Genomic DNA, 21506 nt, shown 5'->3' with positions numbered 1-21506 from the left:
CCCTCTTAAATTATAATGACTATATAAACAAACCCTCCGGCGCTGCGATATATGTTTATAACATACCAACATACATACATAAGCTGCCAAGTTTGGCGTTCCGGTACAATGCCGAGTACAAACCAAAGGGGTGTGGGTTTTATAAAACGGGCCAAGTGCGGGTCGGACCTCTCTTCAGTATATACAGTACATGATACGTAATATACCGAAATTTCATATTCCTAACTAGTTTAGTTTTTGAGATAGCCTCCGTCACAAAAATGGTTTAAAACTGACAACTCTGATTCAATGGTCCCGCACATTGCCTTATGTTTTTAGATAAAAAATAAGCAAAAATTTTCGTGCTCTACTCAATAAGTTCTAAACAATGATACCCCACGTGCTAGGGTAAGAATTTTTTTTCCTGGCTCCTTTTTCATGTATGGGAGCTTGTGTGAAAAATAATTTAAATTTATCTTAGTTTGGGTCAACTTCCTACACCAAATACCAAAATTTCAGGTTTTTAACTCATTTCGTCTACGAGCTAGAGACCTGTGACACGCGGACAGACAGACAGATAGACTAACAGACAGACAGACAGCAGAGTGACATTAATAGGGCTCCATTTTTACCCTTTGTGTGTGGAACTGTAAAAACATAGCCCCAGAAATTTAGCTTAGCTGAGCATAGCACAGCGCAGCATAGCTCAGTGTTGATTGGTTACCCTAAGGGCGGGCGGATGCATGCCCGGCCGGTTGCGGAGGGCGGGCATATTAAACTGTTCGCTTACAACAAAGCATTCGCGAGGCTCGCGACAGATTGAAATTTTAATACTTTATTACGAAATTTAATATTGTTACTCTCTGGTTTGTATATTTTGATTTTCGTTATTTATTTTAAAAGCTTTATATTTCGCTTTAATAACAATTTTGTTCGCTCAAAAGCTGTGATTATCACATTGCGATAATTTCAACAATTGTTGTTATTAGCTCAATCTAAATAACGAAAAGGGTACTTTCATATTCTATCTCTCTAATTAGACACTAAAGCACCGGCCACACAGGCCGCGTATGTGACATGGCATACCGCTTACGTGGCGTGAACGTTCGCGTAGATGTAACGCGTGCAGTTATGTCTACGGATTCATTCGCGTCACAAGCAAGTGTCACGTGTACGTGCTTGGTGAGAATTGGCTTTTAGTGTACAACAATATAAAAATTAAATTAAAAATTTAAAAAACCCCCGACACATAAACCTCTAAAAAGTAAAAAAATAATAGGTAAATATGTATGGGCCCTTTAAGAATAGTATAAATAGTAAAGTTTTATCCAAGCGCTCGTTGCGCCAGGGGACCGCTACCTATGATAAACTATGAAAGTCATCTGTTGTAGAAAGAACAGTCTTTAGCGGTCCCCCGACGCAACGAGCGCTTGGATAAAACTTTACTATTTATACTATTCTTAAAGGGCCCATACATATTTACCTATTATTTTTTTACTTTTTAGAGGTTTATGTGTCGGGGGTTTTTTAAATTTTTAATTTAATTTTTATTTCACGCTTTTTAAACTTTATTCATAAATTACCGTATATTTGTGCCATTCTAAAACCCAATTTCTATAATAATATAAATCCAATAAGGCAGCTAATATCTCTTCAAAAGTAACATCAATGTTATGTTAATTATACGTTCCATGAAATATTTTTGACCGAACATCACTAAATCAAGAATTATCTGAATGACTCACATAGTTTAACACGACCAAAACGAAATATCTGTTTCTAACATGTCTTTGCTTTAAAAATGTTTCCATTTTACGTAGTCGTATAATAGTTCGCTTTTCAAGATATACCTACGATTAAATTGAAATCGACTTTCACCCGATGAAATAAGGAATAAAGTGGCTTGTATTTCATTTTGTTTGTTATTGCATGTCAAATTTTTATTTGACATAACTTTCGAAAACCGGTCAAGTGCGAGTCTGCCTCACACATGAAGAGTTCCGTACAAGTTTTTTTTTATGTAATGACAATTCAGTTGTTGGATTTTTCTCTTTACTTGGGCCACAGGAGTAGAGTGCTTGGGCTATAAGATATTGCTACCTGCCTTTCATGATTCTACGTAAACGGGAAGTACCCAATTTATAAGTTTTGATTCTCTTGAAAGATGACACACAGACAGACAACGAAGTGGTGAAGGAAAACACCGTCAGGAAACCTGCATGCTTGAGAGTTGGCCATAATGCTCCCTCAAAGGTGCGTGAGGTGTGCCAATACGTGCTTGGCCAGTGTGGTAGCTTCTCATTCTGAGAGGAGACTTGTGCTCAGTAGTGAGCCGGCGATGGGTTGATCCTGATGATGATGAATTTTAAACGTATTTTGTCAAAGTAAATAAGCTGAGTTCAAGCAGATAAAATAAAAAGAAGGTGCGCCTAATGCATCATCCAAACCTGCGCGACAAAGCGACTACGATGCGGGAACCTCAGCCGCGCGGAGGGTCATCACCTCCTATGATATTTAATGGTGCCATGCACACCTACGCGACTACAACAGTCGAGGCTACCTACAACATCTTTTTTTTCTACAGATACCTACTGAACCCTAAAAATAGTTTGACTATGGTTTGGGTTTGGGTTGATTGTTCGTGGCCTTTGGTTGACTGTTGGATATTATAACTGAATTGATGTTTTCTCGTTTAACTGTGATTATAATATTTTATAAATTAGAAACTCCGCGCCTACGATCCAAAGTATCGGAGTTTTCCAAAACATTATTTTCAAATAAATAATTATGTATCTAGGCAACGTCCATCTTGACAACTTGACATTTGCCAATTGACATAATATTATGAACCTCTGTTACAATAGTGAAAGATCCCAGGGCCGCCAGCCGTCACGTATTTTCTGACGAACGAAATGTGGACGATTGAGTAGTGTTACTATGTACTAAGAACGCATGCCTACAGACCTGCTAGCTTGCTTAGACGGCCAATTTTCAGGTATCAGGTAATCAAGGTACACAAAAACATTACTTACCTCACGTAAATTCTCCAATTTTTTTAATTTTTAGCAGATTTTTTTTAATATTAATAATTAATTGACATAAGTAAACTATAAGAGAGTGAGAGAGAAGTCAATATATCCTAATACATGTCTTACTCAGTCTCATGCGCGTAGATAATGATGCCCTCGCGCTCAAACCCACAGAGGCATTAAAATTGAATTTAGGGGATGATTGGCTCTCTGGATCGGTCTGTCTTCTTGTAAAAGGTTTTAAAATAGTTGTCTGGTGGACATATATAAAAATGGAGCATCAGAATTTACGTGCAGTTAAGTAATTACTTATTTTGGGAGCTTTAAAGCGTCTGCAAAGCAATACGGCCGACGCGGGAAGTGTCTGGGAGTATTGGCGACTTATTTTTAAGGATATTGCCTAAAATATACGTAAAAATCAGTTTGGCGAATTTACGTGAGGTAAGTAATGTTTTTATGTACCTTCATTATCAGATACCTGAAAATTGGCCGTCTAAGCAAGCTAGCACGTAGGCTAGGCATGCTTTCTTAGTACTTACTAACACTACTCAATCGTACATATTTCCTGTGTCAGAAAATACGTAACCTCTGGTGGTCCTGGGATAAAAGTAATAAGAAAACCAGAAAAGAGCTGATAACTTCCAAACGGCTGAACCAATTTTTTTGGATTATAGCTAAGAACACTCTCGATCAAGCCACCTTTCAAACAAAAAAAACTAAATTAAAATCGGTTCATTCGTTTAGGCGCTACGAGGCCACAGACAGATACACAGATACACAGATACACAGATACACAGATACACAGATACACAGATACACACGTCAAACTTATAACACCCCTCTTTTTGGGTCGGGGGTTAAAAATACAGACCTTATTGCTTGACGATAAGATTTTAAACACAAGAACTCGTGCTATCTCATAATTCGTGCGTATAAAACATAGCATAGGCAACAATCATTAGTGGACGGACGCGCGCTATGAGATATTTCCGCACCATTAAAAAATTAAGATTTCTGCGCAAATACATCGGTCTAACTTATAACGTTCTTTTAAGCCTTAAGCTAAACAACAGCGTTGTACAGCTTAAGGCTTAAAAGAAAAGCCGACATGTTCCCATTAGCCGCCAATACCCGGCGCCGCGTCCGGTGCCGTCGGATGCGATGCCGTGTAATGATGTTCATAGACCAACCTATTTCCGGCACGATTACTACCAGCTTGGGGTTAGGTACCTCAATACCCTCACTACACATATTCATCATACTAATATTATAAATGCGAAAGTGTGTCTGTCTGTCTGTCTGTTACCTTTTCACGGCCCAACAGTTTAACCGATCCTGACGAAATTTGGTACAGGGTTAGCTTATATCCCGGAGACGGTATAAGCTAATTTTTATGCAGGAAAATCAAAGAGTTCCCACGGGATTCCTAAAAACCCTTCCGCTTAACTGATTTGTACGAAATTTGGTACCGAGGTAGCTTGCGTCCCTGTAATTGACATAGGCATTTTATCCCGGAAAATCAAACGGTTCCCACGGGATTTTTAAAAACCTAAATCCACACGGACGCAGTCGCGGGCTTCCTCTAGTTAGAAAATATGTGAAAGTGTGTTTGGTCATGGTTTTTTCATCAATCACGTCGCAACGGAGCAATGGATCGATTTATTTTGCATGGATAGAAGTTAAAGCGATTAAAATAAAGATCATTATTATTATAATTAAAAAGACCTGGACATATGTAGGCTACTTTATATCCCGGGAAATCAAGAGTTCCCATTTCACAAAGACTTAAGTAAGTCTCAATAAAAATACTTTTTCCTTACAGGCGGTTTTTTATTTGCAACTTATTTACTTGTACGATTGTAATACGGAATTCTACAAGTATGAACTAAACTTCAAAGACAGTGGAGTCAGCAAATCGTCTAACTTCAGAAATTGGAGTCGACAAAATGGGCACTTTGAGCCACTCACCACGGACTGAACATTCAGTTGAATGAAGAAATTCTTACGTCGCTTTATTTAGATGAAATCATATTTTAAATTCGTTGTGTTGATATGAACAGGGTCATGTAATGCGGGCAAAATTCTAGCTTAGACATTTAGATTTTAGACTAGGTACAGAACAGTGATGTCGGATATAGCCAGTCATAGATATATACCTACTATACATGTTACGGTTTAGCAAAGAGGGAGATGGTGGAATTTATAAGTTCTGAATGCTGCCGGCTTTTCTTCTTCTTTCTGACCTTATCACATGTCTTCTTCTCCCACTCCCTTCTGTCATCCGTCAACGTATCATCCACCCCTTTTTGCCGGCTTTTCTATAAGTGTTAAAAACTGCGGACTTTCCTTAAGCGGTTAACTGCAAAAAGTAGTTTATAGGTTATCAAAAACTACTTTTTAAATTATTTCAAAAAATGAAGAAAAATCATGATTTTTATGTAATTGGTTTTATGGAATTTTGGCCCTTATACTACGCCATATAAAACATTTTATTACTACAGTCCAAGCTCCCTATTCACGCATAATTTAAAGAGAATTTTGATGAGAATATCTTCCAAAGAGGTTTAATCTCCCACTAAACAGCGGTAAGTGTCCGTCAATGTCATTTCCGTTCCCAACCAATTTCCAAAGTTAGGACGACTTGACTTTCCAGTTCTTTTAAGAGGATCGTATTTTAAATTACTTTTTTAGGGCTACGTACCCAAAGGGTGCCAACGAAACCCTGATCCCGCTAAGATTCCGCTGTCCGTCCGTCCGTCTGTCTGTCAGCGATACTGTATCTTGCGATCCGTAATAGGTAGAGAATTAAAAATTCACTGAATGTGCATTTCTATTGCCGCTATAGCGACCAAATAATTAATATTTCAAAATGGCTGCCATGAAAATTAAAAAAATATTTCTTGTATGATGATACGGAACCTTTCGTGTGCGAGTCCCTTTCGTACTTGACCGATTTTTTATTTTGAGCCAGCGCGTGCAGCGCCGACTAACGTGGGCGCACATCATGGACGTAAAACATACACAAAAAAAACAGGTTACAAAAAAAACAGGTTATGTAAAACAGTTTACAAAAAAAACTCATTGAAAAGAAAGTGTCATTATTTGTTGGTTTGTCCATCTATCGCGTGTGTAACTTATTTACTTTTTTCACATAAATTTGTAATATCGTTGTTATGATCTTCAGTAGGTACATAACCTATAAATAGTATACAGTAGAGCCAGAACTTTTATAAAGTTCGTCCATTATTACGACATGTGTCTTGTTAAAACTAGTTGTACACCAATTGTACACTTTAAACGAGTTGTATTTCAGTTTTGTAGTCGAAACAAACCGTTTTTCGTGTCTGGAATTCAATTTAATCTAGGCTTAGATGTACCTGTACCTACTAAAAATAAATTCTGGACCTAAATCCGAAACAAGATGTTTAAGTTACTCTCACGTCTAAAGAAGTTTTACTTACACATTTTTGACAGTTTTAGTTGTACGTCCACCTCGGCTTACTTTCTTGGTAAGAGGTGATAGCCTAATGGTTAAGATGTCCGTGTTCTATTCGGAGGATCGGTGGTTCGATCCCGGGAACGCACTTCTAACTTTTCAGAGTTTTTAACATCACTTGTGTTAACGGTGAAGGAAAACATCGTGAGGAAACCTGCATGCCTGAGAGTTCTTTGTAATCAAGCCAATCCACAGTTGGCCAGCGTGGCGGACTACAACCTTAACTCTTCTCACTCTGAGAGGAGACCTGTGCTCAGTAGTGAGCTGGCAATGGGTGTATCACGATGATGTTGATGATACTGGTTGACTTTCCGGTCCACAACTGCACATATATCCATTTTGTTTGTGATCCGTAACAGATTAATCCACCTTAAGCCAGTTTCGCCTGTCCGCCTCCATCTTGCGTCCGTAGCATATTAAACAGTACGTGTGCTACGCGGCAGGGTAATCTATATTGACACGCTATTCATCAACGTCCTTCCTGGATATCTACGGCGTAGACCGTGCTACGTGTCAGCTACGCAGGTATACGTACGGGACAACACATGTATTATTTATCTTTATACATATTCCTACCCGTGTAGCTTCATGGAGATTACATCAATTTGCATCTCTTTTTCCGCATCTCCAGAGAATAAAATTAACCCATAAAGGAACACTACGTTGTCTGTTGTCTGTCTGTCTGTCAAGACCCGTCAAGAGAATAAAAACCTATAGGATAAGTTTCCGTTGTGTTAGAATAATAGAATTTAGCAGGTAGTAATGTCTAATAGAAAAAATAAAGGGTTACATCATAAAAAAAAAGTGTTATTGCTATACGATAGGACGGAACCTTGCATATGCGAGTCCGACTCGCACTTGGCGGGTTTTTTACTTGAATTAATTTGAGCTTTAGTGGATACTGTGCTGTATTGCTTCAATACAAACAAGAGTTTGATTAAACTTCGTGATCATAACCCCCTGTCATCGCAAATGCATTATGCAAGCATGTGTTATATCATCTAAGTTGATAATTATACTCGGGGCGATAACATCCGAGTTTAATTATGCAACCGGTGGGGCGAGGGCCTCCGTGCTGTTGCATTTATTAGTGGACAGGTATCGGCCGGGGACCACTGTACTTGGTTGAGGATAAACTTTTTTTTATTCAGATACAACTTAGCCCTTGACTGCAATCTCACCTGGTGGTAAGTGATGATGCTGTCTAAGATGGAAGCGGGCTAACCTGGAAGGTTGTATTAAACCATACTCCTTTGGTTTCTACACGGCATCGTACTGGAACGCTAAATCGCTTGGCAGCACGGCTTTGCCGGTAGGGTGGTAACTAGCCACGGCCGAAGCCACCAAATCAGAGCAGTAGAAATGAGGGAGCATGATGATTTCCCCGCGATACAAAAAAAAGGTATCAAATAATTTTGCAAAGAATAAACAACAATCTTAAGTACAGTACATAAATAAGTAGCTGCGTATTTGGGTCGGCTCAGGTTCTCTTAATGCAATTAGGGGAAAGATTAATATTCGTTAGAGTCTTGTTCGATGGAATTAGCCGCGGAAATAACACGCACTCATTATTACAATGATGATTTATACGGAACTAGCTAATGCCCGCGACTTTGTCCGTACACTGTAAGTACACTTTCAAAACCATGTTTGAAATTGAATTTTCAGAAAATTCTTTCGTAGCAGTTGTCTACGTCAAAATAGCTATCTGCTCGCCAAAGTTCAACCCGATCCATCCAGTAGTTTGAGCTGTGCGGTGATACGTCAGTCTGTCAGTCAGCTTTTCCTTTTATATATTTAGACTAGCTGATAGAGACTATGTCCGCGAGGATTTAGGTTTTAAAAATTCTTTGGGAACTTTTCAACACTCTCCAGGTCTTAAGGTCCCATGAAAAAAATCACGTCGATCCGTTAATCCGTTGCGGCGTGATTGAAGGACAAACCAAAAAACCAACGCGATACCTACTGCGAAGCATCTGTACGTAAGAACTCCAAACAATATTTTACAGAAACCATATATTTATCAGTTCTCATTCAAATTGCAAGCAGTAGGTATTTTCCGCGAAACTTCCAGTTTCACATCGGGAAAACAATAGGAAACTGCTTTGAAAGTTGAATAGAAAGCAATAAGGCCACAGTATAAAGAGCGACACAGTAGTCGCATTTGTTTTTTTATTTTTTTTATTCAGATACAAGTAAGCCCTTGACTGCAATCTCACATGGTGGTAAGTGATGATGCAGTCTAAGATGGAAGCTGGTTAACCCGGAAGCGAACCTTTGGGTTCTACACGGCATCGTACCGGAACGTTAAATCGCTTGGCAGTACAGCTTTGCCAGTAGGGTGGTAAATAGCCGGGGCCGAAGCCTCCCACCAGACCAGACTAGATATTTAGAAATTATGAAATTCCAAACCTCTGCTGGGAATCGAACCCGGGACCTCCCACTGATAGGACCATAGCGCTTACCACTGCGCCAGGGAGGTCAGGGAGGGGAGGGGAGGGAGGGATGATTTCGTGGTATATGATGATGACGACCCTTCACCATAGGGCCCTAACTACGTAGGCAAGTTCGGGTCGTTCTTGCTTCCCGCACTTACCGCATTTTCTAGTTATATTTTATTTTTTATTTATTAAGTATATTTTATATTTTACTAGCCGATGCCCGCGACTTCGTCGGCGTGGATTTAGGTTTTTTGAAATCCCGTGGGAACTCTTTGATTTTCCGGGATAAAAAGTAGCCTATGTGCTAATCCAGAATATTATCTATCTCTATTCCAAATTTCAGCCAAATCCGTCCAGTAATTTTTGCGTGAAGGAGTAACAAACATACACACACACACACACACACATACAAACTTTCGCCTTTATAATATTAGTCTGATAGTGTGATTGCTCTGTCTAGAAAGCTTCGTCGAACCTCTGTATGTAATATCAAATCTATACTCTGTGGCAGTATTGCCTGTCCTATCCAAATTAGCAGACTTCGCCAGGTTAGAGTTCAAATTAGTTCAGTAAACTTCTGTAATCAAACTTGAAGTGTATAATGGGGAATTTGTGTTTTAACAACGATCGCAGTTTTGACTTCTCGGGTGCAGTGCTGTGGTCGTTGGTTTGATTCCCGCTCGGATCAATTCGGAAGTTTCAAATCCAATCCTTCTTCCTTCCACAAAATAACGCCTGCTTCGTTACAACAGTAATCAACCCGAACGCGACGTTGGGACCCGGAAGAAACAGGAGCAAACTAACAGATAACGAACGGACGTCCGTCACGAGTCAGATACGATTACGGCGAAACGGATTTATCGCTAATCTTGGCGTTACACCCCCCAATAAGCCAAGCCAAGCACAAATAAAGGATTACCGGATTACCTGTTTTCCTTGAGAAAACCCACGGAAAAGCGCCTTTTCGCTATGAAATTCAATTTATTTCTTACCCATAATTGCAATTAGGAGCGTTGATAGCTTAGTGGCTTAGACTCCGGAATACGCGGGTTCCAGGGTTCGATTCTGTGCCCGCATCGCTAACTTTGTTGAACGTTTTAAGAAATAAGATAGAAGACTTGCTTTAACGATGAAGGAAAACATGGGCGCGAATCTCGGTCCACAAGACTCGGCCATTCGCCTCCAGCACAAGTTTTCTTCTTATGGACCACTTTATGTAAAAAGATGGGAAAAACAAGTGGTTCAAGGGCGCGGATTTTCGTAGGTTTTGTTATATTCCTGTCTTTCCATATTTTTTCAAGTTTTCCATCGCAGTTCTTGCTATACGTTGCTTTACTTCTTCTATGTAACCTCCCCAATTCCAGATTAAAGCACCAAAATATAGAATTGGCGTTTGGACGACCTCCAAAATGAATCAATCTTTCAATCTCAGTTCACGATGCAGTCGCTATTGGAAGCGGTCGATCGTTTTTTTCTTAATTCAGATACAAGTTAGCCATTGATTGCAATATCACCTGGTGATAAGTAATGATGCAGTTTAAGATGAAAGCGGGCTAACCTGGAATCATGATTGCTTCTGACTTTAAGCTGCCTGGGTATGGCTGCTAAAATCAGAGGTTTTAATTGTTACAAACATACAGTTTTAATGATACAACAGGATATTATTTGAAAGTGAATCTACAGGACGCAATTCATGAGGCCCGCAGAGAAATATTTGCCGAGAAAATAATGTTTCCTTTTCTCGCACTCTTCGGCTTACATTGCGGCTTATGGCTGTAACAATATTACTTTTCATTATTACGTTATTACTATATTAATAATAGAAAAGTATTTCATTTCCCAGACCTTAATAGGGAGCGCGATCGTTTTTATTACAATGGAATTATTGAAATAATATTATTATTTCTTGCCTACTGCCCTTCAATAGAATTTATATATTCCAAGTCAATGAATGGTAGAGTCGCTCCCAACAAAACGATTTCTAGTCAAATTGATTTCTTTATAATGAACCTAACTCACTGCCTTGGAGACAAATCACTATCCATTTCACTACCCATTGTTGGTTTGTCCTTCAAGCACGTCGCAAACGGAAATAAAGGATCTGCGTGATTTTTTGCATGGTTATAGTTAAAGACTAGTAGAGTGAGACAGGCTACTTTTTATACCGGAAAATTAAAGAGTTCCCACGAGATTTTTATCAATCTATGTTGCGGGTATTAGCCAGTCTAGTCATATTATGACAAGTTCTCATAGGTGCATCCGGTAACAATATTGTGGCATAGTATGTTGAGTATGTCGGCGGCATATCATCGTCCAATATCATTGCAGCGGGAAGCTGCGAGAGACGAACAAAGGAATATCTCAACTTCTCAACGAATATCTCCCGTCGCGGCGACCCGCTTTCTTATATGGCTCATATAGCTTGTTTTATTGCAGCTTTTTTGTTTTAATATATACATTCCAATATGTGGAGAAAAAGCGCGAACTGGAGTGAATTCTTAAAATGAAATAATTCTAATTTGATCCACGTAGAGAAACTCCAAGCATAGCTCTCACCATCGCCTACTAAGTGACTCTGAGGTTTTTATGAGGCTCATAAAACAATTTAGAATGTTTAAATAAGCATCTCCTGAGATTTACAACTCCACGAAGATCCTAAATCAAAAAGTTACTCTTTCTTATATCCTCCCTCCAAATATTCGGAATTGCCTCCGCTCTACAACTCAACAATCCTAAATCTTTATAAAATATAACTCATTTTACTTACAGATTAGAGATTTTAAATTCTAAATGCTTTTGTCATTTTTTAAACCTGCTTTTATGAAGTTTTATTCAAATTCATCTCATATTTTCCGTCTGGAATATCATTTATGTGAGATATAAAAATTGCTGTTAAAATTAGGACAATACATCATCATTATCAACCCATATACAAGCCCACTTCCGAATACACGTCTTCTCTCTGAATGTGAATGGGTTAGGCCACAGTGCGCCGCGCTGGCCAAGGAATGGCAGACTTCACACATCTTTGAGAAATCATGGAAAACTCTCAAGCATCAGGTTTCCACATGATGCTTTCCTTCACCATTAAAGCATATCTAATTGCTTAAAACGCACATAACCCGGGGTTCGAACCCCCGACTACCGAATAGGAGGCCAAAGCCCGAGACATCTTAACCACGGGGCTATCACGGCTGTATACTTGGATAGACTTTGGTATATCAGTGGGAACATAAAGCTAAGTCAATACATCTGGGCGACGCGCGACGCGACGCGACGGGCAGACAAAGGCGGCTCCCGGCAATATTTCGCCGCGACCTACTTGCGACTCATATCCACCGTCATAACTCATGGCGTTCATACCAAACTTATTCTATTTATGGCTAAGTATAAGAATGACACTAGGTGAGGTATCCTCCATAAATATGTAGGTATATACACTTTGTTAATAGCGCAACTACATAGTTGCGCCGCCACGGTGTTCTAGTGGGATTGTGAATAGAATAGAATAGATTTTTATTCAAATAAACTTTTACAAGTGCTTTTGAATGGTCAAATAATTTACCACTGGTTCGGAATGCAGTGCCTATCGAGAAGAACCAGTAAGAAACTCGGCGGTTGCTCTCTAGTGCCCTAAACAAGACGAAAATGCACGAAATTTAAAACCAGACGCTGCTTAGGTAACAGGTTAATGTTTATGTAATAAAAAATGTATATTAATGAGTTTCTACATTGTACCTACAAGCCGGCGTCATTGAACTTGACCCCGCGAAACTACAGACTATGATTTACGTCGGTTTTACGTCACACGTCGCATCCAATACATCCACCCGTAGATACCTACGTACGTACATTGCAATTTCCGTCAACAGTTTTTTATACTACATAGTTAGCGCTTGATTGCGATCTAACTTGATGGTAAGTGATGATGCAGTCTAAGATGGAAGCGGGCTAACTTAGGAGATGTAGTACAGTTTCATTAAACCCACACCCTGATCACTATCTACACGGTATCGTACCTTCGGGAACACTAAATCGCTTGGTGGCATGGCTTTGCCGGTAGGGTGGCAACTAGCCATGACCGAAGCCTCCCACCACAAATCTTTTTTACGGACAGGTCTACAACCCATCGCATCCGAGTCTGTGGTATAAACACATTTAGACGGGTATAAATATTATAAGTAGTGCACGCTCTTGGACGATGGTCAGGGCCGCTTTATCGGCCGGTTCAATGTTCGAACCTTCGAGGTCAACTATAACAGATTATTATCTACGAGGATACTGTATAATTAACATGATTACTACTATTTATTTAATCACATAAGTTTCCAATATACTCGAAATGCACGCGATGACCTCTGCATTTGACGATTCGAAAGTACTTTATTTGAATAAAAAATATTTGTTTTCTATTTCTATTCTGCCTGTTATATCTATATAATTGTACTTACATAAAAGAAGTTAAATTCAAATTTTTTATTTGCTAGATTGCAATACAATTTATATAACAAGACTAGCCGCATCTCCCAAGCAAACTCCTATCATTATTAAATCTAGGTTCTTGACCCATCGGTTTCTTCTTAAAAATATTTATATAGGTGAAAATATTACAATTAAACTTAATTACAAGGTTAATGAAAAAATTTCAAATAGACAAAAGTTATATACTGGAATTATTTTGGAACAAGACATGGGCTGATTTTGACTCTTAAAAATCAACATATAGTTAGTTAGAGGTACCTATCCAAGCGGACAAAGTCACGGGCAGCATATAGTATTAAATAAAATACACATATAAGGTACTTACTGATGATGTCTGCAAGTAATAGATAAGTAATAATGAGTTGTTTGTGTATTGTGTATTAAGTGCTTGCTAAGTATGCCCAGCATTTTGAGTTGGCATTTGAGACCTAAGTAAAAGTAAATAGCCCTACGAAACGGCTGTAAAGTAAATACCTATAAGTATGGCGAAACTTAGAGGTACCTATTACTAAATGAGCTATTTTAATATTCCTTTGTTTTGGCATCATACCATTCGAATTTGGTCACAATATATCAAAACTACAAAATCATCATATACAATCATTAGGTTAGTATTTTTAACCCCCGACCAAAAAGAGGAGTGTTACAAGTTTGACGTGTGTATCTGTGTATCTGTGTTTCTGTCTGTGGCATCGTAGCTCCTAAACTAATGAACCGATTTTAATTTAGTTTTTTTTGTTTGAAAGGTGACTTGATCGAGAGTGTTCTTAGCTATAATCCAAGAAAATCGGTTCAGCCGTTTGAAAGTTATCAGCTCTTTTCTAGTTATTTAAATATACCTTGTCATCATCATCATCACTATCACCATCATCAACCGTCAGACGTTCAGGGCCGGACAAAGATCTCTTGTAGGGACTCCCACACGCCACTTTCACACGCCCAAATCCAGCGGCTCCCTTCGGCTCGTTTGATGTCGTCTGTCTTCCAATACTTTCTGGTTTGAGGTCCAACACCTTGACAACCCAACGTCGTTAGTTTTCTCGTACTATGTGCCCTGGCCCTGCCCATTGTAATTTTAAAACTACATATTTTTAGAAAAATCTAAAATACCACAGGCACAGATATTAGTTTCTAGAATATGTCTGCAATAGCTACTTAGCTACTATATCTCGGATCTATAATATCATCACAGATAATTACGCACAAAAAATTGTATGTATCTATAACAAAAAAATCTTGCTAATTTTTCCGTTTAACTTTTTTAACCGTAGGCGGCGAAAACAATTTAGTACTTTAATGTTTTAACATAAACTTAGTACTTACTTAGTAATTATATTCAAGACAAAAATAAATGAGAATTGTATTCCAAGCAAACTTTGCAACCAATGAAGTTCTATGCCTATAGGTCCTATACCTACCCAGTCATACCTGTCGTCAAAATAAAAAATCTAGAACAGGTAGGTACGGGTATACGAACCAAGCTAGGTACTTATATATTTTAAACAATAAAATCGGAAAAAAAACAAGTTCAAGATCTTACTTGGCTGCAATAATATGAATTCTTTACGTAGTATAAGAAGGAAAGACAAAAATAGGTATGTCTGTATATATCTAACACTACCATAATAATTATTTATTATGCGCCACCTTACTCGAACAGTTTTATATTTCAACATAGTTTAAATCTATAATTCAATGATATAAAGAAGTACCTATCTAATGAAACCTGGTCGATTGGTTAGTCTTATTTAATATGATGAGATAGGATATTATGAAGTTGAATAATATATTAAAAACTCGGTGATGCCCGTAGCTTTTGAACTTGGGAACTTTAGATTTTCCAGGACAAAAAGTCACCTTTCCTACTACACCTCCTTGGTTAAACTTCTAATTGTCTGTGAAAGTCCTGTAAAAATTGATTCAGCCGTTCTTAAGATTAGCCCGTTCAGACAAACAAAATTTGAGAAACCTGTAATTCAGTTATGGTACAGTTTAAATAACCATATGAATTTAACATGAGGTAGTCATTTCGAAATTACAGACAGACATTTCGATTTTATTTATCAGTAGCGATAGATATCAATTAAAATGTAAGCATTGGGCAGTTCCGTTTGAAAAACGCTAAATTTTCCTCACATGATTTATAACCTGAGAAAAGTTACAGGCACGTGCTAAGTAAGAATTGATTCAACGATTTCCAACGCCTTGAACAACCAGTTTCTCGCTTCTCATTATCAAGGTTGAACAACACGCTGTTGCATTCAACAACAATGTTAATGTTTACTTCAGGGCAATAATTAAACAGTACTATTACTTATTATTTTTTTATTTATTTTTATTTAGGGGCTTTTATATCTAAGTACATGTCAGCCCCATTATAATCTGTACTATAAAAATTAATTATAATCCATACTAATATTATAAATGCGAAAATGTGCCTGTCTGTCTGTCTGCTACCTTTTCACATCTCTCTCACTCTTTTTATAATAATGAGTTCAATATGCCCTGACCGAATTTTCGCTACGGCCACCAATCTCAACGAAAACTTAGGTACGCAAGGAGATAATATTATTAAAGTGCTCTCTTTATTCCTTCACTCTCATTATTTTGATTGAACCCTAAAAAATTTTAGGGTTCCGTACCTAAATGGTAAAAAAGGGTAAAAACGGAGCCCTGTTAATGCTGTCTGTCTGTCAGTCCGTATTATGTCACAGTTCTCTAGCTCGTAGACAAAATGAGTTACAAACCTGAAATTTTGGTATTTGGTGTAAAACATTGACCCGAAAACAAATATTGTTTTCGGGTCAACGGGTTGAATTCAATTTAACTATTCTTTAGGGGGCTCGCATACATGAAAAAGGAGCCGAAAAAATGATTTTTTTTCTTTCGTTTGTTTAGTCCACGCGGACGAAGTTGCGGGCATTAGCTAGTTCAGTCATAACATAGTAATAATTGAGATTTCCGCACCACTAACGCCAAACCGCATTTCATCTTCGGCCACAGCATCAGTTTCAATCAAGTGAGGTTGTGGTCAAGGGATACTCGTACCTATTAAAAATATTCTAAGTATATAATATCAGGGAAAACCATTGCTACGTAGAACATTGATTACTAATCGAATTGTTTTTTCCAATGAGTTTTCATTATTTTAGAATGACGTCCACACAAACGGACAGATAGGCGAATAAAATACTTTAACCTTGTTTAAATAGGAGATCTCGGTTCTCTCGATCAAAAGAAACCAAAGGAGTAGGTATGGGTTTAACGCAAACTGTGCCATACCAATTTCAGGTTAGCTCGCTTCCATCTTAGACTGCATCATCACTTAACACCAGGTAAGATTGCAGTCAAGAGCTGACTTGTATCTGAATTAAAAATAAAACTATGATGTGATATTTTATAATATAAATATTTGTTTCAACTCTTGAAATTCTGGCAGAATAAACGATTCTGATTCTAATCATCTTCTTCATCAACTAACCGGCATACTACTGAGAACAGGGTCTCCTTTTACAATGAGTAGGGTTAAGCCACAGTCCACTTCGACGGTTAAGTGCAGATTGGCAGACTCCACACACCTTTGAGAACATTATGGAGAACTCTTAGGCATGCAGGTTTTCTCCCGATGTTTTCCTTCACCGTCAAAGCAAGTGATATTCAATTGCTTAAAATGCACATAACTCCGAAAAATTTGAGGTGCCCAGGACTCGAATACTAGTCCTCTCGAATAGAAAGGCGACATTTTAACCACTAGGCCAACTCAGTTTTGTTATTACTTATTTCACGACAATAGCTACAACGACTTATTGTCTCGTCTGTAAAGGAAGTAAAAAAACCTTTACGGATATGTCCTTAGTTTTAATAATAAACATTTTAAACCGATCATTAAGGTAAATGAATACATACAATAAAATTTTGTAAAAGTCTCCTTTTATGTAAAAATTTCGACCATGAAACGGCATATTCTGATAATGATATATGTATATGACAAAGATGCGTGTATTTGAAGAACATCCGGTTATTAACAATAATAATACTTTAAATAATAAGACAATTGTAAAAAAAAAAATTAAAAGAATTACTAGAGTTTTTTGCTTGTTCTTAACGAGGTACTAAGTACTAACATAGTTTTATCACAAGTCACTTCATACCTAGTTATTAAATGAACACTACAATTCATATGATCCAAAATAATGTAAGCGATGAAAATTCTATTTTATTCATACCACCTTAATAATACTCATTTTATTATTAACTAATTTTGGAGATCACTTTTTAAAAATAAATGTGAAGCAAGTTAGACTTTACTGTACTTCGATAAATACTGGTTCAGTTTAGGAAATATCAATCGTTTGTTGAGCTGACTGTAGGTCACGTCGAGGTGGTTCCACAACGGGTCGGCCACTTCCCTCGCTTCCAACACATTCGGCAATTGCTTCACCAACCACACCACGTCCTTTGTGTCCACTAAGTGATCATTTCTTCCGTATAATGCTACAAAAGGCACGGTCGCTGCAGTCAGATTGTACATCGGTGGCTGCTCCACGCCGTAAATCTCTACATTTCTTGCTCCATAATCAAATTTTTGAAACCTGTCTGATTGCATACTCTGTCCATATCGCGCTATGTTGTGTATGGAGGTACCGGCCGGAAAATGACCGAACAGCACCCGTAAAGTTTTATCATCCACGGAACCCGGATGATACGCGTCGATTAAAGCCGGAACCGACTCACAAAAAACCTCCGAGATCACTCTAAACTTGCACAGAAAAGAAAGGAACTCTTGTCCAATCGCACCTTTAGAAAAAATTTCATAGAACCCCGTTAAAGACAATACTCCTTCGAATTTGTTAATCGCTTCCGCAAATGTTCTATATGTCACTGACCTGGTATAAGTTTGTCTCGCCGCAGGAGCCAATCCTATCAAAACGTTTGCTTTGTCACAATATCCAGGTCTTTCTGAACACATAATTAGGAACGTCCCAGCACCCTGGGAGAAACCAACATAGTTCACCTTTGATTCTCCAGTATTTTTTAAAACATAATCTATGGTAGCAGGTATATCATAGAGTCCGATTTCGTCGACAGAAAATTGCCAAAATTTGGGATTGCTGTCTGGGTTCATATGGACGTGTCTTCTGGAATAGTAGTTCCCGCGCTGGTTTCCAACCCACAGGTCGTAGCACTGCTCTGCTATTAAATAAGCTAACCCTGCGTTTGGACCAGCATCTAGCCAAGCGTCTGCGCTCTGGAGAAGTCCATGCATGAGAATCACTGGAGGTCGTTTAAACTGGGTGCACTCCTTTCTTCTTATCCGGAAAATGGTAAGAATGTATCCATCCTCAGTTATCACAGTATGTTCTTCAGACACAAAACCGTATTTGCCACTTATTTGTGTGAAATTGAGATACGAGTCCTCGTGGTAGCCGAGGAACTGTTTGACCTCACTGTCGATCGGGATCACTTTTAGTCTTATTATGTTTCCAACAATAATCGCCACTGATATTAAAAGGACGTTGAAGGTGACATTTGCTTTTGACGCCATGATATCAACTGACGATGTGGCTGGTAATTCTGCTAAGGATCGAATGTTAATATAAAAACTTTTCCACGTGTCTGTCTGCCTGTCATTTTTTTTCAAGATAGGATTGTATGGAACTGAGTCTCAAAAAACCTTATTATAAATGGAATGATGGTACCTGGTTACATCACAAAAAATAGTAGAAATATTTATATTGTACTTTTTTAATTCATTATTTATAGATAGATCAATTTGCGTACAACATTTTCAGTCATGACGTAAGTAGGTATATTGAACTTATTAATCATTGTAAATCCATACCTACATTATTATAAATGCAAGTACTTTGATGGTTTATTGACGTCAAAACGGAGCACCGGATTGACATGATTTTTCTCAGTGATCATCCGAATGAAAGCCATTACGCTCATTTAATATTTATTTTTAATCCATTGAAGATTTCCAACGAAATATTACTTTTAAATCACTCAGAGAAGCAGCAATGTAGATCCAACCAATCTCAATTAAGTTGAATGGAGTTCATTAAGTGATGATAAATGAGTTAGCGAATCGTCCCTCTGGAGAGTGAAACAGACTATTTTTTCCCCGGAAAATCAAAGTTCCTAAGAAATTTTTAAATATATAAATAAATAGTCCATGCGAACGCCAAGTCGCAGGCATGAACTAGTTATTTGAACGTTACAATACAATTCTAAGCAAATAATGTTATCCGCGCTTGAGTAGGCAAGTTGATTGAAATACACTTAATAATTTAAAACGAGTGAAGCTACAGTGCGCGTTCAGTGTGAGGGCAAGTTGAACGTTGTTTTTCCGCATTTTAAATGTCACATGTTTGTAAGTGTATCAATTAAACATTAACAAGGGCTCTCTCCGTCACTTACTCCATACAATCGTAGTCCCAATTTCATTTAAATATTAAGCAACCAAAGTTCATGAAATTTTGCAGACATATTCTAGAAACTAATATCCTGTGCCTGTGGTGTTTTAGATTTTTCTAAAAATATGTAGTTTTAAAATTACAGGGGCTCGAAGATTTGTATGTGAATTTTTAAGACCGCTTAACTTTGAAACCGAATATTTTAACGTAAATCTGGAAAACCACAGGCAACGCAACGTATAAATAAACATAATTAAGAGGGGTCTCTCCGTCACTCGCTCCATACAAACGTAGTTTCTCTCCCATTGGAATACTAACCAATCATACTCAATGGAATTTTGTAGAAATGTTCCGGGAACTAATATCTATATATTAGTTTTGAATTTGAGAAACATTTCTATTGAGTATTATTGGTTAATATTCCAATGAGAGACGACCTACGTTTGTATGGAGCAAGTGACGGAGAGACCCCTCTTAATTATGTTTATTTATACGTTGCGTTGTTTACTTGCAACAGATTTACAACGGATGGCAATATCGCGATGCAGTATAAACTTGACCCGCGGGTGATACGCTAACTTAGTGTCTAACACTGAATGATAACCACTGAGCTCATTTTTAGGGTTCCGTACCTCAAAAGGAAAAACGGAACCCTTATAGGATCACTTTGTTGTCTGTCTGTTCGTCGTATCTGTCAAGAAACCTATAGGGTACTTCCCGTTGACCTAGAATCATAAAATTTGGCAGGTAAGTAGGTTTTATAACACAAGTACAGGAATAAATCTGAAAACTGTGAATTCGTGGTCACATCATTTAAAAACAAATTAAAATATATTTCAATTTTCAAAGTAAGATAACTATACCAAGTGGGGTATCAAATGAAAGGGCTTTACCTGTACATTTTAAAACAGATTTTTAATTATTTTTATGCATAATAGTCTTTGATTTATCGTGAAAGATGTTGGAAAAAATACTTGAGTCTGACTCGCACTTGGCCGGGTTTTTTGTGGTTGTTTCGACATTGCTGCTTTATAAAGTGACATTAAAATACTTTTTAGTACAAAGCCTTCATTGGATTAAAAGTAATTATGTCAAATCAGCTCGGTGGCTATCATTAAATTAAGAACTCAGTGTGATATGAGTTTAGTGAATTAGCCTACTGTAGTTGAACCACAGTATAAAGAGAGACAGTAGTCCAACGCCTTTGATCTCGTGGTACATGACGACAACGACGACCTGTCAACAGTGGCCCTAACTATACGCAGTCTAGTTTGTTTACCAGTATAATGTACTCTGTGTGTCGCTCCTTCGTACAGCACTTACCGCACGATTGCTTTGTACGGCTTCGTCGATAGAATAGTAGTAGAGTAAAGTAGTCGTCGTAGGTAGAATCATATCCTTAGTTGAACGAAAAATAAACAGGCATTTTGAAGCACAGTCGTTTTAATAATTTATTTGTTAACTCTACTATATTTTTGCAAGTACTGGTTCACTTTAGGAAATAACATTTTTTTGACATGCTGACTGTAGGCCATGTCGAAATGGTTCCACAATGGGTCAGCCATTTCATGGGTTTCCAACACATTTGGCAATTGGTTTACCAACCAAAACAAGTCTTTGGGGTCAACAATATAGTCATTTTTTCCATAAAACGTCACAC

The 21506-nt window shown here is 37.9% G+C and overlaps 2 protein-coding genes across 2 annotated transcripts in view; one reads left to right on the top strand and one right to left on the bottom strand.

Annotated features, from left to right (window-relative positions):
- The window catches only part of LOC123865020, a 191027-nt gene that overhangs the window by 123513 nt on the left and 46008 nt on the right, over positions 1–21506 (top strand). The gene's annotated exons all lie outside the window — the stretch shown is intronic.
- On the bottom strand, positions 17265–19200 carry LOC123865130 (lipase 1-like). The gene has a single exon (XM_045905978.1). It carries the CDS (start codon positions 18970–18972, stop codon positions 17725–17727), a length of 1248 nt encoding a protein of 415 aa, XP_045761934.1. The 5' UTR covers positions 18973–19200; the 3' UTR covers positions 17265–17724.

The sequence above is a fragment of the Maniola jurtina genome, chromosome 5, assembly GCF_905333055.1.
Source record: "Maniola jurtina chromosome 5, ilManJurt1.1, whole genome shotgun sequence".
NCBI classification, from domain to species: Eukaryota; Metazoa; Arthropoda; class Insecta; order Lepidoptera; family Nymphalidae; genus Maniola; species Maniola jurtina.
Note: the sequence above shows the minus strand (reverse complement) of the source record. Positions and strands in the feature narration are given on the sequence as shown.

Coding starts and splice junctions, on each gene's coding strand:
- LOC123865130 (XM_045905978.1), bottom strand. CDS start 18,972: ATGGCGTCAAAAGCAAATGTCACCTTCAACGTCCTTTTAATATCAGTG.